Source organism: Falco cherrug, chromosome 1 (assembly GCF_023634085.1).
Source record: "Falco cherrug isolate bFalChe1 chromosome 1, bFalChe1.pri, whole genome shotgun sequence".
Classification (NCBI taxonomy): Eukaryota; Metazoa; Chordata; class Aves; order Falconiformes; family Falconidae; genus Falco; species Falco cherrug.
Window position 1 is genome coordinate 92800118 of NC_073697.1, and position 26292 is coordinate 92826409.

Genomic DNA, 26292 nt, shown 5'->3' on the forward strand with positions numbered 1-26292 from the left:
TGGGGAGAAAATGAAGTTCCCTCTGCCCATGCCAATACTCAGTGGGGGCACTGTATGTACACCTGGGGCAACGGGACTTGGCAACTTGATCCACAGTTGTGATTTTTGAATTCCAACCCACTGGCCTCATATTTCTTCTGCCTTGTTTCCTATTGTCAGCACTGGCAGTCCTCCAGTTTGATTTTACCACTAATTGTGTTGCACGTTACCGAACTGAAATGAATCAAATCAAAATGCTTTTCCTGGAGCATTAGATAAAGCAGGCGAGGGTTCTGGGTAATGAGCAGATGCTGCTAATGCAGGGACAGTAGAGGCCTTGCCAGGACTCCATCTGCTCCATGCTTGCCTGACTTTGGCTGCGAGCCACAGCTTTTGGGAAACAGCAGTCTACTTTTAGCCATCACTCTCCCCCCCCACCCCACCCTCAGGAGTCTCATAGTTTGACTTGAAAACAATGTGCTGCAACAAGAGAACATACTTTTTTTCTTTTATTGGTTTTTGTTTTGTTTTTTTCTTTTTAAAGGCCGTGTTTCGTACTCATGTAGGCATGGCGGGCAGATGCTGCGCTGCTGCCCTTCACGGTAATACTTGGAGATCCGTTGGGAGGAGTTAGTGGGACTTCACAAGTTGCAGAGTAGCAACACGGAGCAAAGGAAGGTGGTTTCTGCCGGGACCAGAAGTGCTTTTGCTTGTTGGCAGGCCCCAGGAAGGGAATTTTGGCAGTGTTGCTTTCTGGGAATCTGATGTCTTGTCCGTTCTGATGCCCTTAAAGCTGCCTGTGGGTATTGTCCCTTCTGTACCCTCTTTGTAAAGGCAGAAATGGAGTAATGTTTGGTGCCTTCCCCTGAGTGCCGGGACATGCTGTAAGATAGCAAGAGCAGGGAAACAGGCTGGCTCAAATAAGAAGAAAACCACATGTAGCAGGTGGAGGTGTATTTATTCCTATCAGATACGTGCAGGTGGCTGTGGATGCAAAACTCTTGGTTTGGGGAAACGGCGCGTGATTTCACATGATGGGCCCGGAAGTCTGGCTCTTGAGTCTGCAACTTGGGAATGAAATACAGACTTTCTCATCTGTACCTTCTCTGAGGGACTGCATGGGGGGGTGTCATTGGGAAATCTCTGTAGGAAGCGCGGTGGAGATAAAACCTGACAACATTTGGTGGAAACTGGTGTGATAATGATAATGTAAAGGGACAAATCTTATGGCTGAGGTCAAGTCTCTCGCTGTTTAGTAGAGTAAGTAGCTTGCTGGGCCCGCTGAAAGTTGAGACACAGCATAGCAATGAAAGTAAAATACAAAATTTTAGTTGATGAGCACCAAGCATCTACTAAGGTTAAATCGGCTGTGTGTTGGTTGTCCTTCCAACTAGAAATATTTTTGGGAGAAACTCAAAATTCAAGATAAGTTTTGAGACTTCAGGCTGATGCTTGTTTCCACCCACATATTTTGTCTACTGTTTGTACTTCATAGAAGTGTGATGTGTGAAAATTACAAGGAAATAAATTAATATTCCCAGCTTGGAAGAAAAAAAAAAGAAAAATGTGTAAGAACTGTTTTCAAAAGGTGAAAAAGAATTTTGTGTGAATCAAGAAAGAATTAACAAGCAAGACTGCGACTCACAAACAGGAAAAACATCATGTAGATGATGTGAATTAAGCAGCTTCTGGCCATTGTGTTAGGAGACTGAAGTGAATGAGCACAAAACCCATGAGCACGTCCACATTCCCTGCTCTAGCATATACAAAATTCTGTCTTTGCTTTCCTGCCCACCCACCCCGCCAATACTTCACATGTCGATTGCTGTACATCTTTTCTAAAGCTGACAGCAACCGCTAGCTGTATCGCCTTAGCATGGAAGGGCTGATGTAATGGGTCCGTAGGATCTTCTGCACCAAACCACAGCCCTCCCTCCACTTAGCCCGAGGGTTTGCTCCTAGCAGGTAGCCCGAGCAGGCAGCTGTTCTCTGCTGTGGCTAGCTCTTAACCTGGCAAACACAGCCAGCGTAATATTTACAAATGTGATTTAACATTTTTTGCCTCTGTTTATGCTTCCTTTCCCTGTAACAGGATTAGAGATGTCAGAGGAAAAGAGAGACCTTTTTTGTGTGTGTGTGTGGCAAAAATGTTGCCTTTTATACCAGAGGGAAAGCTAGGTGAAAACAAGATGTACAAAGCGGCTGCTTTTGCAGGACGTCTTTTGTGCTTCCAGCTGCAAAGAAGGGAATATACTAGAGGAGAATTTACTAGGCACTGTTAATGGAGAACAGCTCCCAGCTATTCACCTTTGATAGAGCAAGAGAGGTGGAAGACTGGCTGATGCTTACTAAAACTGGAGTACGGTCAGGATCAGCAGTGCACTGTGTAAGGCACAGTAGTCTCATAGTTAAATGTTTTATCCAAATACCTTCCAATCTAGAGTGAATTGCAATAAATGGACCTTTCATCAGACTGCATTTCAACAATATATTGGGTTAGAAGTTACAAACCTGAGTTCTTTGTACAGTCTGGGCCAAAGTGATAAACAAGGTGACTGGTACGGTGATTGTAATGTCAAGTGTCACAATTATACTCATTTCCTTGAGCCAAGATTAAATATAAGCAAGCTGTAAAGTCTAAATCGGTTTGAGGAGTTATTGTTAGAGTTCAATTGGAATAATCGCCATTGTGGTGCAGATTTTAGCATGCTGTGAAAGTATTGCTTATAATTCTGATTTAATGACTCTAACACTTTTAAGATTACAGTATTAAAAAAAAAATACTCTGTAAGCTTGCAACCTCAACTTCACCTTAGCAAAGATATTGCTTTGGAAATGAAGTACTGGTCGCTGCTGGAGGCAGGAAGATAAACTGTGTAAAGTAGTGATCTCATCAGCACTGGTAAATCTTACACCTAATTTTTTTTATGTTGCCATGCTAATAACTTTAACTGTAATGGTGGCTTTTTATTTTTTTGCTCTTAGACAAACATGATTGACTGTTGCAAAGGCTTGCATGCTAATAAATACATTTTTCTGTTTCTGCAATGAAATATAGAATACAGAATGTTCTTGAGTAGCACTTTAAGACCTAGTAGTAGCTTTGCCTGTTGATAAATACAGTGGAGTGTTTTCTTTTTCTGTGAAACTTGAAAATGTTTTCCTGCCGTCATGCACGAATGCATACACCTGTTTTGACAATGGTGGATTTCCACAGAAGGTCCTTGCACGCAGTGGTTGAAGCGTCTAACTGGTAGCAAGTAACAGATGGTGGAGGGTGTACATACACAATCATACAGTCTTTTGAAGGAAGGGGGAATCAAGGGGGACAAGCAGTATTTTTGCAAGCAAATAGTTGTTCATCCTAATGACGGAAAATGGTATTTCTTTTGCTCATCGCATTCCTTTTCAGTTCTCCTTTTTACTCCTTATATTGTGCTCCTTCATTAAACAGATGTTAACTTGTGACCTTACAAATCACTTGTTTTTCTGATAAAACTTTTAGATATTTTGGACAGATGGAACAGCTGGTTAAAAAAGGAAAATCCAAACACCTGTCTTGAACTGATTGTACTTTCACATGAGCCATTTTTGCTGTCTTCTTTTTTTATAATGTTTGAGATGCAGCAATAATAGTGGCTTTGTTGCCCAAAATCAGAGCAGAACTCTGAATTCTGGGTTTTCCAGTTTGCTTGTGAGGTCAGAAGAGAGGGTACTTTGACTTGAATATTTTTTGATATTTTGCAGAACTCCCGTACATTAATACACTCTATTGAAAACAGTGACGTGCTCATCACAGAGATGTGTAAACAAAAGATTTCACTGAAAGCAAATTGGCTTCCTTGTTCCCCTTCACAAAAGTGATCTTTAATTGGGATAAATGTTCTGCAAAACAAAGTTGAAAATACTCCTGCCGGGAGGAGCTTGGCAGCAGTTTTCATCGTCTGATGAAAAAGTCCGGTGCTAACATCCACGATCTGATATCACTACAGTCTTTTCTCACTGATGTATGTTTGTTTGTTTCTTTGCTTGTTTAAATTAGCTGTCCTGGAGATGAGACTTCAGCCATTCCCTTTGTTCCCGTTGGGAGCCAAGGACTGGCTGCGAAGGAACAGAAGTGCCACCGCTGAGCCCTGGTGCGGGGCAGGCCAGGCGGCACAGGGAATTGTAGCTGTGCTGTCCATTTGTATTTGTTAACTTGTTTGAAGCCTAAGTGTGTGTGATGCAAGCTAGCATTCTGTTTTTCAAAACCAGTTCAGCAGTTATTTACCTTTCAAGCAATTAACATAATTACCATTATGCTAAGAAGTAATTTTGGGAAGTTCTGCTCTGAGCCCTTATGACTCCATCGGGACAGTTTTACTCGGGACTTATCTTTTTGATGGAAGCCTAATTGCAGTTTTGGCTTTGTGTAAACAAACAGAGGCGGCTAATTGTTTAGGCAAATAGCAGATTAATTTAAATATTCATCCCTAATAAAACAAAAATGGTCCCCATTATGGTACTCATTCCCATGGCGAGGAATATAAATATTCAGTGGGAGTGCCATTAGACGGGGATCTTAAGGATTATCTGCATTATTTCACATTGGTAGCACTTTCCAGATACCAAATAATCTTTACAAAAGCAAACATAAATCAATTTAAACTCATTTAGATACCATTTCACTATGTGCAGTTTCATTACCACACTCTTGCTTCACCTCCTTTGGGACATTGGAGGAGTGTTTGCAAACTGGCATTGGTGCCCGTCCACAGCTGTCTGTCAGAGCTTTTATGTCTCCTTTTGAAGGAATAGCTACCATTAATCATTTCATCATTAATGGCCATGCTCAAGTAGAAGGCAGGCTTCTCCAGCCCTGTCTATCACATCTGAAGATTGCTTCTCCGTTAATTCAGTGCAAAGGTGGCCCAGAAGTCTCCGATTCTGTCTGGCCCTTCTGTTCTGTAATACACTCCTGATTGCTTCAGGTTGCTTTTATTCAGATTATTGCTTTAATGTACCGGGCTTTTAAACAGCGTATCGGTGATCTATGCTGGGAAAAAACACAATGACATATACATTGCCTTTAGACTGATACTCCTCTATTCTTCAGGATTTGTGTTCTTTAGCTTTTTGAACTCTTCTACGTTTTCAGTTTTTCTAGAGCATCAGGATTAGAAACTCTGCTGCCGGGTGTAAACTGTTAAGAATGGTGTTAAAATCCCTGACCTATTGCTGCCTGGGCAGAGCTTCACATTCTTCGCTTTAAAACTTGTGTAACTTGTGTGTGCAGCAGTGTGACTGAAATTTGAATGTGGGCTCTTCCTCGCTCTGTTTTGTGGTAATTGAAGGCAAGTATATAGTAGAACAAGAATTTAGGTATCTAAGTCTGATCTTCTCCAAACGTGGAAATGTAAGAGAAGTCAAGCGGCCTTCCTCAAGGTAGACACCAATGTTATCTGAAAGTCAAAAATTAGGAATTACTTAGAGAGAGCAATAGAGCCTGTAATGCTAGAGCGTATAATTTTGGAAAGTTACCTCTGAAGCAGTTACGTGGTGCTATGCAGCGTCCTGAAGTTCTGGTTTCCTGCCTTACCGTCTCTTTCCTGTATATTAACTTTTTCCATTACAATGCTTTTAAGCTTACATCTGTAAATGATCTTGTACAGTTTTGTTAAATTCGAAGATAACGCATAGTGATTACATTATTTTTTTTGTGTACAGGAACAGTTAGCGTTTGGAACCTGATGTTCGGCCGGGAGCCAATCCATCATTACCAGCACAATCAGAGGATACAGGCTTTAGCTCTTGGTTCAGAGGGTGCAACGGTAGCGACGGCATCTGGCTTCGAGGTCAAAGTGGAAAGCCCTGATGACAGAGGATTTTGGCAAACTACGGAAACATTTGAAATCCAGAAATTGGTGAGTCTCCAGGCTACTCAGCTTGATTCCAGAAGCTCCTGATCCACTAATTATTTTTGGTACAGTTAAGAGGGATCTTACAAAAATCTTACAAGAGTGTTGCCTGAACTAGATAACAGCATTATCAGCTAAAGGCTGTGATTTTGAAGCAGGTTAACGGATGAGCCTTTAAACACTAAAGAGCAAGGGTGCAATGCTGGCTTAAGCTACAAGTGAAAATGAATAGAAGTCCATATGGTGCAGGAGGTTGCCTGTTTTTAATTATTTTTTTGTCAACATTAAACTAAGTTGGCTCATTTTGTAAATCAGTTTTCTCGTGTAGAATTGGAGCTAAAACTCAAGGTCTCATTCCAGATCAACACTATCTGATTAATTCTGAGGCAGGATATTGCAAACGAGCTAATAGTATCACTTGTGAAGCTGTAACTAGTTGTGCAGCTTCTTTAGGTCGCACCTTCTGTCACTGAAGTTTTGAGACTATTCTAATTAAAAGTTAAATCCTGCCCCATTCTCTGAAGTTTTACTACATCTCAGAGTATCAACATTTTTTTGAAAGGGGAAGGAAGTATGTTGGAATAAATTGAGTTTTTTCAGCTTCTCTCCTATTGCAGGAAGCTGACTCCGCAGCTGATGGGTAAGAAGTTGTGATTTAAACCGCTCCTGATTAGTCCCCCATTTCAAAGCTAAGTCAGTCTTACAGTATTTAAATTAAAAAAAATCCCCAAACATTTTAAGAGACTTTTGCAGTAAAAATACTAGAACACCACCACACACTCCATTGTGGTTGGATCCATCTTACTCTTGCATCTTGCTTGCGATGAAATGTCAGTTTGCCACATGTGACGGAGGCGCTCAGGACAACACATGCTCTTCTAGGGGTGGGTTAGGAGTTAGCTGTGCTGTTAAGGAGTTAAGCCCTTCCCGGGGTGAGACTTTTCAGCAGCATTTTAACCATTTACTGAAATGGGAAGAGCAATGTCGTTCTGGTCTTGTGACAGAAGATAGGGGGGCTGATACCTGGGCTGTCCTAGAGTCATGCGATGACTTCCCTGTAAATTTAAGGCATATATACGTGATTGCAGGGTAAGCATCAGCTCTTCCGTGTTAGTTGCGTGAATGTGTTGCCTCTTCTCGAGCACAGTATTCACATTCTAACTCTGTGTGCTTTAGCCTTACGGCTTTCTGTCCTTCATTTGAATGAGTCCGTTAAGTCTTGCTCCTTTCTTTGATGTGACGTTTTGGTGTGTTCCATTATAATGTGTTCTGATTAGGTTTTTAAGTGGGCTCATTTTAAAGACAGTGAACTAGATTTCATCGTAGGAGCGAAGCTTGCAGAAGTTCAGTAATAAAATGGATACTCGGTCTTTGGCTGAAATTAATCCATAATGGGGATGATTCAAGATAGCCGATGACCACACATTAGCAGTCCGTTCATTTTAACGTGTGGCAGTGGTGCTGTAAAAGAATTTTTGGCTGTAATAAAAATAAAATGTCTGCTTTTTTTAGGTCAACTTCCTTAATCTGGTTCCAGATGTTATGGGGAGTCCAGTGACAGTAGCAGCTGCAGAAGACGTTGTCTATCTCCTGAAAGCAGAAGATCCTGGCAAAATTCTCCATTCTGTCTATGGTCAGCCCATCACATGTCTCGATGTGTCCGCTCATGAAGCGGTTTTTGGGGTCAAAACCTTTGGCTGGCTATTGAATGAGCCCAACCAGGTATTTAATATTTTTATTGTGTAAGATTTTTATATTTACATAATTAAAGGAAAAAAGTTCATGCTGCTGACCATTTCCTTCCCTGCTATTCAGCTTTTGACAGTAGAGGGAAAATATTCTTTTAATGCATCATCTGATGCTTCTATTATTGTTCTGGAGGGCTGAAGGAAGGGTTTATTGTTCAACTAACTGGGTTCACTCTAAAGAAGTTGCATTCCTGCTCCTCAGCGAGTCCCGGCTCATTCAGCTGTATGCTGCATCAGAGGCCCTCTAGGGGGAACTAGTCTCAAAAAAACCAACAAAAACAAAACAAAAAAAAAACCCACCCAAAAACCCCAATAAACCACCCCTGCCCCCAGAAGCCAAAACACCCCTCAGCCTTTCTGGTGAGGGCATCCTGGGTGGTATGTCAAGCCTTGTACATGTAAACGTGGTCTTAGGAGGATGCTGCTTTTTTTTTATGAGCGCTTGAGTATTTGAACTAAGCTACTTAAAATTTGGTGAGGATGGTGTGACTGTTGTATTAAAGGAAGCAAAATGATAATCATAGGTTTGAAGCCCCCTGTGACACAGGGTGCTGCTTTTATCAGCACATCTTGGCAGTGGCAGGGTAGATCAAAACCAGACCGTTTTTGTAACCCTGCTGAAGACTCATGGCTGAAGCATGCTTCTAATGCAGCTTTTCTCAAACTTCTCTGTGGGAGAGGCTCTTTTGGGCTTGCAGATTCAAATAAGTAACGTAAGTAATTGTACGGGGCAGGGGGGGCTCAGAATCCTACCTGAGATCCCAGTAGCTGGTGGCAGCAGCCTGCTCCTGGACGCGGCCCCACTCCAGAGCAGGGACCAAGCTGCAGAAAGCAGTTTGCAGGTGCCTTGAGAAGAGTTTCTGTCCCTTTCCTGCATCTTGCCTAACTCTTCCACTCCCTGATTTCATTCCATTTTTTGTGGTTCTACTTCAGGCACGTGATGGGCTATCAACAGTGAGGGAAGGAGAGTGCTTCAGGCAGGTGGAGAAAGAAGCAGGAGGTGAACACCCAGATGGAAGGAGCTTGGTCTGCAGTGTAAAAATGCAGCGTTTTCTTTGGCAAGCAACTAGAACAGGAAAGCTTTATTTAGGATTACCTCTGTGTTAGGAATAAATGGGTCCAGCTGCATCTAATTTCCCCTTAAAATTCACGTTCACTAGGGAAATGCTGAGGCCACCATAAATACCTCTAGGGTTGAGAGATGCTGCGAGGCCATGCTGTCTTTATTAATTCCTTTGCTGTCCTAATCCAATTCTTTTCCCTACAGAGGTGGGGAGGTTAGAAGGTAAAATTGCCTCATTCAGGGGCATTACATCGGTGATCGCCTTTGTGCCTCATGAAGGAATAGAGAAATCTACTTAGGCCCCCGAGCGTCGCTCTGTAAAGCTGGACATATTTCCTAATTTAGTTCTGAACTATTTGGCATTTGATGGCAGATTGCATTAAGCAGTGCATCAGCGCGCATCCTAATCAGGGAGATGGGACTGAAGTCGTCCAGACGGCTGGGGTGTGTTTGACAAGGACGCTTGCTTGGCATTGCCGCACCAGCTGACATCACGCCGGAAATTAATTACTAATGTCTATTATGATAATTATGCGCCTTGCGCAGACGTGAAGGGACGTTGCGTTGGCTGATTACGCTGGTCACAAGTTGACAATCTGTCTTTAGGAGAGCTTTTGGTCTCGGAAATGTAATGATGAAGAATTCCAGCCCTGTTTGCTGCTGGTGGTGTTGCTGTAGTGGGAAAGCTGTGTTTCTTCTCAGTTTGGGGTGGTCTTTGTTTTTCCTGAGGGATATTTTTTTTTTCCTTAGTGTAAGCTCACAATCGTAATGATACTGCCTAGTAACCTGATTTCTGATGAAAATATAGTTAGGGAAGCCATCTCTTTCCCCCCTCTCTGTTTTTTTTTTTTAATCTTTGTCTAATTTTAACCAACTTTGACAGCAGAGTAGAGATCTGAGGCATAAATTTTGTAGGGACTTTTATGTTGGAGAGGAGAAAAGCATCAGATTTGTGGCATAGACTTGCCTACTGCCGGATGACAGACATCCGTGCAGGAGAGAGTGGAGAATATAAATGCTTAATCTGTGAGAAGTTCAACTTTCACTTTATTAAGCATCAGACAACCCAAGTATGGTGCTGCTTTTTGAAAGTTCGTCTGTTTAGTGCTCCTGGAGCTCTTGGTTTTATATTAAATTACAAGAAATTTCTTTAGTAAGAGTTATTTCAGCTTATATATGCGAAGGTTATTAACTCAACATGGAATGTACTATTTTCCTGAAATTCCAGATTCTTGAAATACCGAGATCTGTGTTCCTATCTGGCCTCACACGTGGCTAATATTATCAACCAGATAATGAACCACAGGGAAAATCCTTACCCTGGCTTTGCCTTTCAACCTGAGGTGGTGCTCATGACATCCAGCGGACACGCCGTGGAGGATGGTGTCTAGGAAATAACGTATTACCCTGTGTCACGCTGTTTGGAGACCTGTGATCTTGATGCGGCAGCAGCATCACAAGGTCTTGGCATTCGTGTTTGAATTTGGGGTTTGAGCACTGCACGTAAAATTAAATGCACATATTTAAAGTAGAGCTGGCTTTGGTCGTCTTCATGACAGGGCATAAACCTTTTAAACAGGTAGCACTATAACTGCCAGGATTAACATCATCTGATTTCTGATGCAATTACCTCGCTGATTGTAGGATCTGACTGAAGCTTTCCTTATAGTTTCTATATTCATAAGCTTCCCTGAATGGACCATCTGCTGCCAAGTAAGTCTGGTCTCCTGTAGCTCAGGTGAGCTCTCTCCTGCTTGTGGACTGTTTTTATGAAATGTATAGGTGCTTTATTATCTTGAGGGGGAGGGGAAAGGACAACTTTCTCCTGTATTTAGTTGAATTTTTTTTTAACATATTCAACAGTTCTTGGTGATAGAAGATAATCAGCATGGGAGGATTTGGAGTTTTTTCCCGCCAAAGACGCTTCATATAGGATACAGAATTTTATTTTGAAGTCATGCAGCTGAAGAACTCTCCGTTACATGCGCTAGAAAGCGCAGTTCAATGTGCGCCTGTGGTTTTGGTTGTTCTGTGCACAAACTTGAACCTTATTTCAGAACAGGTAGAGGGGAAGAGAGGAGTGAAGGGAGAACAGTAATGACTTCAGAGCCTCCAACTTAGAAACAGAAGGCTAGGTATTTTGAGATCAGATGCCTTGGGAGTTGTTTGTTACGCTGTCACTTTTTCATCTGTTTTGAGCTGGTGATTGGCTTTTACTTGATGAACGACATTCAACATCACCTGTCTCTCCTCATCAGCAATTGAAATACTGCCTAGTTTTGCTCCTGAATTTAATATTTTCCATGGAGGTCTTCAACTGCTTGCTAATGTAAGTGTATCCAGTAGAACTAACCACTTGAAGTGGATGCTATGAACTAATAGTAAGTGAAAAACAAATTATAAATAATCCTTTAAATCGAATTTCATACTTTACAGTCTCTCTTGGATGATGTATTTAGGTCATAGCTGCTTTATATAAGCTGTTACATCTTTCTTGCGCCTTATTTTAACTAAATTCTTCTTCTTTGTTAACTGGCAAGCTTGCGTTGTCATTTCTGGTGTCATAATGTCTCCAGTTCTCGTGGCGTTCCAAAGACTTCAGATTTTTATCATCTTGTGTGTGCATTAGTTTTGTTAGCCACTGTGGCCCCTGTAAATAGTCCAGTTTTCAATAAACTGCTCTTTATGAACTCTTGTTTTCATACCAGTAGAAGGGCAGGTCTTACTGGTGACTTTGAACACGTGGGACTTGCCCAAACGTTTCTCTTTGGAGAGCTGTAGGACTGTAGAGTGTGAGCAGGTCTGTGAAGGTGAAAGGTGTTTTAAATAACCTTTCTTTTTATAAACTCTTTGGTACCATGTAGGAAAGATAGAACTCTTTCTGAGGGTCTGTCTTCTGAACTGCGTAACTTTTTGTAAGTCAGGCGCTGCTTGAAACCACAGTCCAGCAGAGAGACCAGAAGTTCTCCTTGCCTAAATGTTGCGTGGTGTGTCGATTAACCCATCTTGCTGAAAGGTAACAACCATAATTCTTGGGTTTTTTTCTGGTTTTGTTAATGACCGGAAATAGTTTAGCCAATACAAAAGGGTTTTTTAGGGTTTTTTTAACTTGCAAATGTCAATGACATGCTGCTTTTTTCCTTCTCCCCCCCCCCCCCCCCCCCCCCCAATTTGTACATTAATGTGAATACCTCAAAATCAGCACAGCTGCTTAGGTAAGTGTCTCAGGTTTTGAAAATATAGCTGCTAGGATGTGCCAAGAGTATTCAAGGTGATAATCTATGAAAACAAGAGAATACATTCAGTTTTCAAGAATTACCTTGCCTGCCTTTTTCACTGTCCTGCCCTTAGGTTAGGGAAAATGTGTTTCTGGGCTAGGGCTTGTTTTTTAGTGAGTGGGTAAACATCACGATCCTTTCATCTCTGGGTACCTGAACTCTTTACATCAGTCTTCAGCCACAAGTCAAATGAGTCTGGTGACCTCATGCCAGGTTCTAGCAGACATCTGTCCACATCCCAAGCCCATCCAGGCTGGCAGAGTCCCGGAGGCTGGCAGCCCGGGCTCGGGCAGTGTCCAGAGCTGGAACAGCAAGGGTTGCAGGTGCGTTGGCAGAATCGCATTGCCGAAGCTTGTGCGCTGCCTGCGTGCGTAGTGCTTGGCTCTAGTGCTTGCTACCAGCTTGGAGTCTTACTTTTTAACTCCAGTCAGGTGAAAACTTGAAAGGAAAAACCAACTGCACTTGTCTTTGCCATCATGTGTAATTTTTACAGAAGGTGTAGATATTTGAAGGACCGGGCAGTGTGCATGGCTGGCTTTTTTTGCTGCTGGATTTGCCGCAAGCTATTTAGACTGTTATTTTTGCAGTCGTCTGTGTGGGTCTTTAAGCATCGCTTCAGGCTGCTTGGTGCAGCATGCGAAATAAGAGTTCCCATTTGCCAGCATAAAGTCACCTTTAGGATGGCATGAAAGTCAATTTTCCACATGCTCAGAGAAATGGTTGTGTTACCAGCTTTACACAATGACTTATATCTGGCAAGAACTTGCAAAATAGTCTCTCTGGCTGATTGTCAAAAATTACATCATATTGGAGTAAACTGCTTTTAAATCAAACATCCATTATTCATGTATATTAACTGCTTTTTTTATTTATTTTTTTTTACTGGCTGTTTCGTGTATGATTTACTCTTTTTCTTTCTCTCTGACTGTCTGTCTGTCTCCCTCAGCTGCTCCTTTTAAATCTTAGCTCATCTTTAAATTTATGGAGCCAGAACACTTATCTCTGTGTACGAGTATCAATATGCTGACCTTGCATTTGTTAATAGTCAAATTTTTGTTGTTGTTGTTGTAGCAGTGTTATGTGCCATATTTACAGTAGGCAATTCAATACATTTGCACCGGCAACTGTGCCCCTGAGGCTTGTAAACTTTGAAAATATTCTTTTTTCCACATCCCTTTAGAAATAAAATTCGAACTTGCAGCAGTGTGTACCATATGCTGTACTTAATTTGATGACTTCTGCCGCAAATGCATGTGAAACAGCCTTACTGCTTTTGTAGATACACTTTGAATTGAGTGGGTTTGACCTGAGCAAAAAACAGATCCTTTTTGTTTATGATGGACTGGAAATTTCACAAGCCTTTCTTTTGTTGGCAGTATTTGTGTGTATTCAAGCAATGCTGGGTTTTTTTAAGTTGGGAGAGGGATGGGCAGAAGGAAAGGGGGAAGAAACATAATCTGGAAATACATGCAAATTCTGTTTCCAGTCTTGCTGCTTGTTCCTCTGCCTCTTTGAGCAACTCAGTTGGGTTTTTTGTAATTTTGATCCTCTGTCTCTTAAAGTGACAGTTAGAAACCTCAATCCTAGACAGCTCTTTCTGAGAAAGTGGTTCTTCAATGTGTCCTGTGTGTTATTCGGTAAGGAAAAGGATGTAGGTTTTGAGTGTGGTTGTACAGTATACTTTTGGCTAGTATTTATGATACTCTGTTCAATACTTCATCTAAATAAGGATGAAATATACTGTATATACAGAGCGCTTTGCCCAGATCTGAGAGACTCATTTTTTTTAGTAGCCGTAGGATGCGGTAACTTTTGACAAGAAGCAGAAATGTGATTGCAGAGGGAAGCTAGCAATTTCACAAAGCAGTTGTCTGCTGGCTTTCAGCCAGGACAGTGGGTTGAACACCCCTGCTCTTGTTGAAAGTACCACAGGCTCTTTGATAACAAGTGCTTGGGGATTTGTTGTTTTAATGTTCCATCCAAAAAAGACATCTCCAACAACACAGGATCCCAAAACACCTGCTGGGGTATTGGACGTGCATGGAAGAGTTCCATCAACAGCAGTTCCTTCAATGCCTTGGTTTTTCTTGGAAGTATCTCAGCCAGAGTACATCGACCATGCTTGACCTCACTTAGCTGCAAGATGTAACAAAGCTCACAGCTTAGCTGTTCGGGCTACAGAGACTTTTAATTCTGTTATGAATTAATTTAGTCGTCTTTCTTGAGTTCTTGGACAGCATTTAAAGAGTTCCCCGTACCCGCTGCTCTGCAGTTCCGTGAAATACAGTAACTTTTCCTTTCTTCCTCTGCCTCATCGCGTGAATTTGCCAGCATCTCAGCACATCTATCTGAGCACAGTGACCATGGGTTGAGACTTGCCCAACTCACACAGTAAAGAGGGAAATTAGTCTAATGCACTGCCTTAACAAAAGGGAGAGTATGAGCATGAATAATTAATACCACTAGTCTGTGGCAATCGGATAAAATGAAGTCCCATTTGCTCAGCCTTATTAAAAGAGAGAGAGAGAGAGGGAGAGATGGTAAAGGTCGTTAAGGGACTTGTAACACGGGAAGAATCGCCTCTGAGATGGATAATGTGTTTTCTAATCTCTGTGGTCTTTAACTAAACATAATGGTAAAGGTACTCTGGCTATTTCTGGCTTGCTGAATTATTAAGCATTCTGGGAGATTGCTTGGCTCCTCTCCAATAACTTCGTCTTTTCATTTGAACAATGTTAATAGGTAACACTTTTTATTTTGTGTGTTGGATCCCGATACATCTGCACAGAGTATTTAATGCTTTTCCCTCCCTTGTGTCGCCAAAGTCCCACTGGGGGAAGGGGTGCTCATTAGTGTGTTATCCCAGGGTACTTCATTTCACACCCAAATGCTCTTGCTTCACTTACCTTCAGTTGGGTACCTATTAGGTCACTGGTCTTGGGTGTCCATTATAGGATTATAAATATCTTTAAAAGGGTAATCCCTTTGCAGTGTGCATTATAGGATTATAAACCTCCTAAAGATCTTATGCTTTATCTGCCCTTTAACATACAGACCCTTATTTCAAGTCCCTATTGACCAGGTATTTTCATTCTTTCTCCTTGGCCTTTGTAAAGAAAATCCTTCTTGCTTTGGGATATTATAGGAGAGCTCATCAGAAGTGTTCTGGCAACTTCAAAATTGTCACAATGCTTTTAAAAAACCTGTCTTTACAAAATTATTATTCAGTCTTTAAAAAGCATTCTGAGTTCTTTTTGTTTCTTTACCTATCAGTTTGTCAGGATAAGATTTTGAAATTAATTTGCAGACTATAAAGTTGTTCAGGACAGGAGCTGAATTTAAAGGTAGGCAAAATCTGAATACCAAGAAATACAAAGAGAATCTTTCTTCCAGTGATGGGCCTAACTGGCTAGAAATACACATGTGCATTATAAATTAAAAAAAAAAAAAAACCAAACAACCTAGCAATCTTTAAAAGAATGGAGACTAATCTGAGAAGAGAAGGAACTGGAGCGGGTAGGAGAAGATAGTAAGACAAAAGCTTTTCTCCCAGTTTTGTTGTTCTGAATTTTTTATTTATTTATTTATTTTACAGCTTCTCTTTCTTAGACGCAGACACTTTAAACTAGTGACCATCTACAAGTTATGTGAAGAGAGAAAAATGTTTTTTCAGCTGGTGCTGCCTACATATGAGGATTGCCCCCGGCCTAAAACTGAGACTAAGAGCAGGAGAGTATGTAGTATTTGCTCCGCTGTAAAGCAGGGGAATGTTTAAATGCTATGTGGGCTCAGTTTTTCATTACAGCCTTTCATAGCCATAGTTGAATGTTCAAGTATGTATCATATGTTTATAGGGTAGATGGGAGCTATGGTCATTTAGATAAATTAATAGTTTATGGATGTTCACTTTAAGTATTAGCCCCAGGGGACTTTTGAAAAAGCAGCATTTGGCCCTCTCCTCTCCAGAGTTTTAACATACAGCTGGGAAGGGCTGGTTCAGAGGCTCAACTGGGAGCTGGAATATGTTGCTGTTGACCCAATCAGTTATTGTTCTGAAGTTGAATTCAGCAGTTTATTGACTTTGTCTTTTGTTCAAAACTTTCCAAGGAGAAACTTGGTTGCCAGGCACAGATATTAATTTCCTTTGCCTTGAAGACTGTGCAAAATACCTTTGCCAGAATGTCATTATCTCCGGGTTTGGTTAGTGAGCTGTTGGAAGCTGTGCTGCAAGCGAGAACAGGCTGTAAATTGGTCTTTACCTTGAAGACTAACATTTTAATACGGTTTGTAGCAACTTTTTTTGTAGATATGGAAGTTTAAATTCGTTTTTTGGCAACTTTTATGTCTGAGGTCTCCATGCAAAGGTAGAGTCTTCCTTGCTTTGCAGAGCTTGGGTAAAATTGCTTTGGTTTGGGGGGTCTAAAGGATGAAGAATTACATGCTTAAGATGGGTATTTGAGGCAGATAGCTTCACAAAGACAAATCTGGGAAAGGGAACTAGCTGGGAGAATATAAATAGTGTAAGCAATTGAGGAAGTTGGGTATGAATGTGCTGATTCTAATAGGGAGCTGGTAATACGTAGAAATAAAACTGTGCCTGCTCTTCATTTGGGAGAAATAGCAGGTGGAGGAAACCTGCAAATTCTCTGCCTTTCTTTGCAGTATTCCTAGAGACTTTGAAAGCTTCACTTTTGTTGCCTAGAGGCATCCATCACAAAATGATCCCCTCCTGCTCTCTTAATTCGACCTTTCAGATGCTTCCTAAAATTGCACAGATAGAAAGTAAAAGGCCAGGCAGGCAGCATCACTGTCGCTGTTCTGGCAAATGCTGAAATAATATGTACAGACAGTGCACTATTTATTAAGCTGTATGTGGGTATAATCAGAAAAGTAGAAGTTAAGAATATTGATGTGATGTTGACATAGCCGTGCTGATGTTGCCATGGAAGCCATGCTTTTTTCCTGACATTTTAACTACCGTTACTGTTCATGGTGGTAGGTTTCTTTTAAATTAAAGGAGCATCACCATGAAACATAATAATGTTTATGAAGTTCTGTAAGACCAGGTACTGTTGCTGAGCTCCACTGGGCTTTGACCAGTACGTTTTTCTGTTTCTAAATATACTTGTTCTCCTAAATGGAAAGGCCCATACAGATAAATCTCATCTGGCCCCACAGGGAGGACGGTGAACGTGGTTAAACTGATGGCTGCATGAAGGGTGAACAAGCAGGAGACGCTCGGACCTCTCCTCCAGTCTCTGGTTGAATCATCTTGGATGTTGCTTGAAATCAGCGTTGGTCTTGTTCCTTTCCCATCTGAACTGCTGCTTCAGATGTTATTATTTCTTTTAAACTGTTTCTGCTGCACGATCTGTACAAAAGCTATTGATCGGCAGGGCCAGTCGGGGTTCACTTTGGGTTTTGCTCTATTTGATTGAATCTTTTTGCACAGTCCATCTGTCTAAACCTTCTAAATATTGATTCTGTTTACTTGCACTGTTGTTTCAAATACTAAAATTGCTAGTGAAACTATTTGGTTTTCCCTGTAAGCCTTAAAAATTTGATCTGGAGCAAATCGGTATGGCTGGCTTTGCCAGCCATACCTGTCTTGATGCTGGTTGGCAAAAGCCTTGTATCCCTGCTGCTGGATGGATTCCGTTGTGAAACTTGATTTCCTTATTTCTGAGGATGTTGTTGCCCTTTTTAATAGGGGTAGATTGGTATTTTTGTTGTGTTAGCATATTGAGAAAAGTGTCCTGCAAACCGTCTCTGATGGTAATAACTGCTCTGCCTTATGCTGCAGCAAAATGTAGTTGTTGTGCTCAGGCTACATTTAGCCAGTGTTTTTTCTCTTTCTGCCAGATTCTTCTTTACAATCTGGAAACAAGTCAGTGTCTGAAGAAGATGGGCAACTCAATAGGTGACTTTACGTGTGTCAACCTCCAGAACAGTCCTCCAAACATGCTTGTTACGGGCAATAAAGACAGAAGGTAGGTACTGCCACGAGCTGTAGCCCATCTCAAATTAGCTTCCTTCCTGTCCTGCTGTCCTACATCTGGACCTGTTAGAATTTGTTTCTTCTCTAATGTTTTAAATGCAGCCTGCGTGAACTTCAGGAACAAAATATTAGGTAATAGTTGGATGTGGCTGCCAGTTTGCTTTGTTTCAGAAAGCTCCATGGGAAGACTTTCTTTTTAAGCCATTTGGTGGACGCAGTTGGTGTACAGCCCAGCGAGACCACTTGGAATATCTTCCCCTTCCCCACCACCACCCGCAAAATTAGTTTGGCATTTAAAAGCTCACTTTCTGATATTAAAAAAATAACCTAAGGGATGAATCATGTAGGATGAGATGGGTCCGTCTGCCAAATGATGTCAAGAGTGTATTTCGGAACACTGTGATGTCCCTCAGGTGACAAAAAAAAGAGACTTTCATATGAACAGATTCCAGCTTCTATTTAGCTGATTAGCAGCTTTCTCTTTAACTCCTTGGCTTGGGGAGTAGGATTTTCCCAGAGCAATATCTGGTGCCAGGAATGGACGCACTGGGAACAGTCAGTGCGAAAGGATTAAAGTGCTTAAAAAGACCCTTTGAGTCCAATTTTTAGATTTTCTTTTTTTGGCTAGTTATTTGTGGGGTCCGATCCAGTGCACCAAAGGAGATGTGGGGTGGCGAGGAGCCAGTCTCTAATGGCTCCCTCTTCCTTCCCTCCTCCTTTCCGCGCTGGGCATCAGGCTGCAGGTGGTGGTCTGGTGTGGTGGTGGGTATCAGATTGTAAGGCGGATACTTCCCTTTGCCAAATCCCAGACCTCTGTCCCACCAGTGCAGCAGCTTGCAAAAATGATTATTTTGTCAAACAGCTTTTTTTTTTCTTTTTCAGTGAATAGGCAGTGCAAGCAAACCTCACACTTTCTCAGCAAAGAGGATAAAGGAAATATCTGAAGTTTGACACGTGTAATTGAATCCTTGAGAGTTTCTTTTCCTCTAAAAGCAGATAATTGATTTTCCAGAGCACCCCAGTAAAACTACCTCCAATTTTGATCTCTTGCACAATGATGTGAGAGCAGATAACGTTGGTATCCCTTAAGTGAGATTGAAACTTACTCGCTTTATACTAAAGTAAATGTCTGCACCCAGGCACCCTGCATTCAGAAAACTTTTCAGTTTTTCAGCTCAAGCATTGACTGATTTCAAGAGGCTGGCCATCACTAAAATAGTGAGAAGTTAGGAATCAATAGTTCAGCAAATAAGTTTGGCATCCAGGAGGCAAGACCATGTGTATGGTCTTGAAGGGCATTAAGAGGTGCTGGGCATCCACAGGTGGAATGTGCCATGAACTTCCATAGGCCTATTTCGGAGCAAGTGATTAAATAGGGATCTTGCCATGGGAGTTCCAGTGGGAAAACTTACTGCTTGAATTAAATATAATAATTTCACAGTTTTACTAGTATATGCTATTTTAATCAAAGCCATGATTTTGAAAAGTAACACTTGTGAAATGTTTCTGGTAGGACTTAGAAAATCTGTCTTTCCATCAAAAAAATACTCCTGAGGTGTTGCTGATTGATTTGATTGCTTAGCTGTGCTCCACACGGGCAAGGGAGCTGATAACAGGGAGCATGTGCTGATGCACTGCACAACAGCACCCTTTTTCTTGGTGGAACCTAAGGCAGTGAATAGGATTGGGAAAGCAAAGATAGCAAGCCCAGTGGATACCATCACTGGAGGGTGTGGATCAAAACATGTATTGCACGCTCTCCTAAAGGCAAGTGAGTTTACTTTTAAGGTAGTCTAACAGGAGAGTCAAAGCCTGCTCACGAGAACACCTTCCTTACAGCTCCCTTGAACTCAGGTGAATCTGATGCGCTCCCACTGAGCCCAGCTGTTGAGGCAGGAGATGGCAGCCCATGCCAGGTCTACATTAGAGCATCACATTAGGTTTGCAAAATGCTTTTCCATTATTTCCCCCCCCACCACCAAGCACATCTAAACAACTCAAATATGCCTCTGATTCCTCCAAAGGTGTGCCAGAATAGACACCTGCCTGAAACCTGGGCCTTTGTTAGTGAAATAACCAGGACACAATCAGATCTTCGTTTCCAACTGTGCTTACCAAACAGAAGAAGCTTTGATTGCCATGCAGAACATATGCAGTAAGACAGGGAAAGCACTGGATGTGAACACTTCCAAAATACCCCATCCTTACCCAAAGCACGGCTCTAATATGTAGCCAAAGCTTCTCTCTGCTGGAGTTGGAGAAAGCAAGAAGTCCTTTTCACCACCAGCAACTGTTGTGATGGGGTTTTCCTAAGGGTGACTGCAGAGCTACACAAAGCGTGCTTCTAGCTCTGTTCCAGCATGTTTTTCTACATGTCAGAAAGATGTTGCTCTGTTGGGGTTTTGGACTGTCCTGTTGCCTTTTATTTCGGTTGTTATTTGTAAAATCATATGATGCAATCTCCATTTGAGAAAGGAAAAGGAAAGACTTGCAATACCATTAGGATCATAGCAGGGGTAGGGAATAAAGTACAGTTAATGTGTTGGAACGAGTGTGTTTTGGCTTTTTCTGGAATTAATGTGTACCTGATGGTTTCATTCTTGATAGTCATCAGCTGGGAGGAACTTTCTCTGGCTTCTTTTCAAATCTGAGATCAGTATTTTCGCTTCACTTCTGTTTTCACTCATTGCATATTTTTTTGAAGTCGCTTTTGTGCTTTGCTTTATCTCTTAATCTTGGTCTATAAGGATCAAAAAACCATACTCTGTTGTGATAATGTGCTGGGTTCAAAACTTAACACCATTAGCTTTAACTGGCTTTGTGGACTTGTTGCAGTGGTTGAAATCCTACGCTCTTTTTCTACGGTTCCTCTAGCCGAGTCTTCGATATGTTTCTTTTCAAAATGCCTTGTCTGAGTGATCAATAATTTCTGAAAACCAGATGTACCTAAAAGCTGCCCACAGTCAGCAGTTACGTTTTTACAATCGGAAGACATCCTGATTGCTGGTGGACAGCTTTGCTGCAATATTGGTGATCAACTCTAAGCATATAAACCTATAATTCCCTTGACTTGTCTTTTGAATTGCCACACATTGAGTCTGTTCCGAAATATTTGTAATAATAATCCTTTCCTTGACCCTCATAGTAATACTACCCCTTGGCCACAGCAGACGTGGGTCAGGTACCAAGGGGTTTTAGCAGTATGCCCAAAACATGGTATTTTATGCCTCATGGCACTGGTAACATCTTGAGAGGCACAGATAGGGGAGCTTTCTCCAAATTTCACTTAAATTTTGTATCACCAAGCACTTGTAAAGAGACAGAAGGGTCCTCTATGGTGGAAGAAGTCTGCCTTAAAATATCTTTGGTAATAGAATTCAAGAGTAAAAATGCAGTGGTGAAAAGTGTCAGCTGTATTGGATTTCTGACCCTGTAGTGGCCATGGGACTACTGTCTTTGTAGATGTATTTTCATAACCCCAAAAGCAGTTGTGTTCTTGGAACCCACAGACTGCAGATCCACAGCTGGTTTGATCTCTGTTCCTTATTTGCTTTCGTTTAGGGTCAGGGTATTTGATCTCCGCAAAGGTGAATCTTTGTGCTCCCTCTATGCCCACCAGTTAGGAGTGTCAGCGGTCCAGATGGATGACTGGAAGATCGTCAGTGGGGGAGAAGAGGGCTTGGTCTGTGTGTGGGACCAACGGATGGGCACGAAGCTCTGGGAAATGCACGCAAGGTGATTTTTTTGTCTGCTTGGGTTCCTGTTGCAAGGGCGTTTATCAGATCCGCCTGACGGGAAGAATGTGGGCATGGGATGATCCAGGACCAAAATGATAACATACCCATCTCTAAAGCTTCTGAGAGTTCTGTTTTCATGTGATTTAGGAACAGATTGCCTCCCCACCTGGAGTCTTGTGCTGGTTTGGGGTTTTTTTTGCGTGTGCCCTTTAGCTGTTCTAGGCTTTTTACTCATTAGTTAAAAAGAGTGCTTCGGTAGATGTAAGGGAGCATGGAAATGTTTTGCCTGGATTTTCTATGAAGTTCAGTAAGTGTCTTCTCCCTGCCCCATCCCCAACCAGTACTGACATTATTAAATCTTGGATTTAAAATCCTGGACTCCTGACTTGTTTTCAGAATGATGGGTTCTGACACTCTGTCTGCTATATCCTTACACAATACGTGTGCTTCTGTTCACCTCATTCACACATTCCTTTGGCTGTAAAGATGAAAGCCAAGCTGGTATTTAAACTCATGTGAATGTTAAAATACCAGTTTCTATTGAAAGCACAAGAAGTACAGTACTGAAAGTACAAGCAGAGGTCAAGTATCTTGGAGTTGACGGAAGGCTGTTAGTTGCTACAGCCAAATTACGATCCCCTGATCAAGGCACAATTCCCAGGGAGTTAGCTTTGTCTGAATGAAGACCTCAAGGATTTAGCCCCTTGTAAGTCTGAGTGATACCCTTAATAAAATGAACAGATAAATCCTGATTTTTTAATATATTTTTTTAATACATCTTCCCCAAAGAGGAGCTAGATGAGGTATTTACAGTCAGAGAAGTTAAAGTTGGAGTTGTCATTGATTAATAGCAGGTATCTCCTTCTCTTTTGACCCTGTGAATTACAAAGCCCATCGTGATGTGGCTGATGCATTAAGGACAATATTGCATTGATTGTCTCCTGGAGCGGCACTAGTGAGCGTGTCAAGAAGGAGAGCAGGCAGTGCAGATCTGAGCTTTGGGGGTATGCTAAAAGTGAAACCATTAGATTAAACATTTTAAAGACTGTTTGATCTATATAGGAATCAGAAGGGCTCACTTCAATCAGAAAGGCCTTTGTAGATAAGAAGGTGTGTGTGGTGTTATCCGTGCCTGCAGCCCAGCGTCATGAATGGAAAGCAAGGGCAGAAGCTAAGGGAGATGACAGGAGACACATTAGGATGGCTCATCTCCACAACCTTAATCTGAGAAGATAAGTTACTCCTACCTGAGCAGTAAATGCTGTTACAGTGGTTCAGGGTTAGTTTATTCGCCAGCGGGAGGAAGACGAATGAAGACCAGACCTCTTAGCTTGTGCCATATAGTGGATTTCTAAATCAGCCATAGCTCAGTGTTCAGGGGTGTGGGGGATTCCCATTTGGGGAAGCATCCTGCTTTTCCTAGGAGTGTGCCGCTGCAGTCCTTAAAGCAGCAAAGCCAGCAGGCAGCCCGGCTCACTTGCAGCTTGTGTGCTGCCGAGCATCTGTACCGTTTTCTGGGCTCCACGTGTGTTCTGGTAGCAGCCCACTAGATGGGGATAAAAGCTGCGCTCAGCTGCTCCAGACAGGGGGGGAAGAGCCAAAGGTGCAGGCTCCCCATCTCTGGCCGCAGAGAGGGCGCTGATTTAAATGAATTATTATTTAATCTAGTGAGATTCCTTTACTGCAGTTGGATTTTAGAAGCCCAGTGCAGGTGACATCTCACCCAGTGCTGTGGGGTTTATTTTTCAGACATCCAGTCCGCCACGTATGGTTTAATTCTCATAGTCTCATCACTGCAAACATCCCTGATGAGAAAACTCCCCGAGGCGCCAGCATCACGGACGACGACCTTACTGTGCACCGCAAGTGAGTAAGCCAGCTCTGAAGGGTAGGATTTTGGCACTGTGAAAATCTGCTATATTGTATATTTTTAAATGGGACACTGGGCACCTGAGCAATGATCCTAAGCAGTAATAGAGAATAGCATCTAAAAAATAAAACTAAAAAAAAAAAAAAAGGCTTTCAAAACCATTGATGAATTGGCTCTTTATTTACTTCTGAGCACAAAAAATATGCTTTTGTTTTTCAGCAGGGGAATATAAAGGCCACTGCAGCCAGACAGGGAATGCAGCTCTTCCCTTGCTCTAAATATTAGTAATGATGTCTCCTCCTAAAGGAAAACTACTGGTATTTAAACTCCAGGTTTTGGTATTTGCATCTCGGGTGGCTGTTAGCATGTCTCATTGAACTATCAAACCACAGTGTATTTATCTTCCCCCTTCCTGAACAGATCAGAAATGTTTCAGCAGATGACAGTCATGTCTCTGCAGGACTGAAGTGAATGATTCACCATTCGTTCCCAGGGCTTGCTGGGGTCCCTGGAAGGAGGCAGGAGGGCGTTTTGTCTGTTAAAATTGCACAGACAGCCCTGGTGCAGAAGGGATGGGGGGTTGTATTCAGCTTCTGAAGCACCGAATTTTGATCCTTTAGGCAATCTCTAACTTCGTTCGTTTTTCCCCATTTAAATGTATAATTAAGGTAAAATGGTGCATCCTGGTTGTGTTTTGTACAGGCATCGAGGAATCATTTATGCCTATGAGTTCTCAGTGGACCAGCTGGCTGTAGAAAGCATCCTTCCTATCTGCCGCTCTTCCTACGACGAACTGAGTGGTTACAACTACAACATTGGCCTTGCAGTTCCCTACGATAACATTTAGGTAACTCGCTTTCCTTGGCTTCTGTGGTCCAGCCCTCTGCCAGGTACATGGCCAAAGGCAAAAAGGAGATCCACGTGGAACAAGTGTCAAAAAGATGGCTGCAGGCACGTCAAATGGACAGAGCATTTGCCGAAAACTTGGAGATATAAAGCAGAACAGAGAGTACAGCTGCCCTTGAGCGTGTCGCTAAAATATGTTGCTGCGCGGATGTTCAAAGGTCCACTGTGGTGGAACGGAGAGTCTGAAGAGTGAAAGGGAACGCCAGTGTAAACAAAAATGTTCCTTCTTGCTGCTTGTGGGAACAACGCTGCTGATCCCAGCTTGACAGAGGACGCGGTCAGGAAGCGAGAGCCCCAAGTGGCAACCGCTGAAGTGGTGGGAGGCTGGGAGCACACTGAGGAGTTCATGTGTATCCTGAGGGGGGCGGGGGGTGGGAAACAACTCACCAAGAATTTGGAAAAAGCATCTTGCTGAGCCTTGTTTGAAATTTTTTTTCCTTGTAATGAGCTGCTCATTCTGCTTTTCCTTGGAGTGCATCAGAATGTGTCTAGGAACAAAACCATGCACAAAAAGTTGTGGTGGTTGGGAGAGGGGGACTGTGATGGAGAGAGAGAGAGGGAGAGGGGATGGTTGGCCTTGGCTGGATGCTTGGAATCTCAGCAGGCCACATGCATCAAAATTATTTTAAAATAAATTATTTTTTTAAGTCTCTAAAATTCTGGATTAAATGTTTTCTAATTGTATATGTTCATATGTGGGGTTTTTGTTCATAAGTCTCTTAGGGTGAACTAACCCCTGTGCGCTGGAACAAAAGGCTGTCATGTCTTGGGTTAGCTGTCGGGTATGTTCTTTGCTGGATCCTTCCCCTCCACAGACCTGGAGGATTTCCCCGAGATGGATGGCACTTGAGTTTCCAGCACTGCCCTCGCTTCCGAGCTGGGAATCGATCATGTTGGTGTAGTGAAACAGAAAGGATGACCTGGCCGCAGTCCTTCTGCACAGGTAATTAGTACTAATGCTGTGACGAAGGGTAAGATGTGGTACCTCAGGTGTAAATGAGGAGTAAGGCTTTGTCTTAAACCCAGGTTGCGCTGACATAGGTACAACAGTTTGGTGAACGAGCTCAAGTCCTGCATGGGTATGTTTTACTATTCTACGGTTGTGATTTGCCCTTATAAACTTACAAAGCTATGTAAACTAAGTTTAAATGGAGGTTAAGTTTTAACTTAACACCTTTCTGTTAGCGTAATGGAATCAATTTAAAAGTACAGTGCTGGGGAGGGGTGCAGAAAGTGTGCCCAAACCGGGGGGGGGGGGGGGGGGGGGGGTGGGGGGGAGAGGGATGGGCTGGACTGTCACTTCAACCCTTAAGCAGTCACCGAGGCAGCCCCTGGAGAGCTTTGTGCTGCCCACCTCCTGCCTGGAGAGATGGATTTCACAGCTCTTTGTTGTCTTTGGCTTGGGGGTGGTCTTCCATCACCCCTAGGCCAACTTCCACATGTGTTTTGATTTTTAACAGCTTTTTCCTTGTGATGGACTGGTACAAGAAGTGCAAGGGGCAAAGTCATTCTGTCTGACCAATAAAATTTTATCTTTCATAAAGCTTTGATCTTTCATGAAGTTGGGGCTTTTTTTTTTGTTTGTTTTGGGGGTTTTTTTCCTTCTTCTGCCCTTCTGGGAAGCCAGGTCCCTCCCTTCATTCCTGGAAGAGCAAGAAGTGTCACACATACAGTTTGGATAAAAGCTCGGCTCAAACCTGTCAAATAAATAATCGTTTCTGTAGCGCAAATGATTTTGTGGGTTGATCCAGGCCTGTGACTTCTGCTGTGGCTGAGCAGAAGGGAGCTTCCGCAGTCATTGTTCTCTTCCCCTCCG

At 42.3% G+C, this 26292-nt stretch overlaps 1 protein-coding gene across 1 annotated transcript in view; it reads left to right on the top strand.

The window, feature by feature from the left end:
* The window catches only part of FBXW8 (F-box and WD repeat domain containing 8), a 53528-nt gene extending 27795 nt beyond the window's left edge, over positions 1–25733 (top strand). The window contains exons 6-11 of the mRNA XM_055707298.1: positions 5686–5882; positions 7389–7598; positions 17828–17955; positions 21525–21698; positions 23450–23566; positions 24273–25733. Coding sequence (XP_055563273.1) covers positions 5686–5882; positions 7389–7598; positions 17828–17955; positions 21525–21698; positions 23450–23566; positions 24273–24417 — 971 coding nt within the window. The 3' untranslated portion in view covers positions 24418–25733. The remainder of the gene's footprint in view (positions 1–5685; positions 5883–7388; positions 7599–17827; positions 17956–21524; positions 21699–23449; positions 23567–24272) is intronic.
* Positions 25734–26292: the final 559 nt, after the last annotated feature.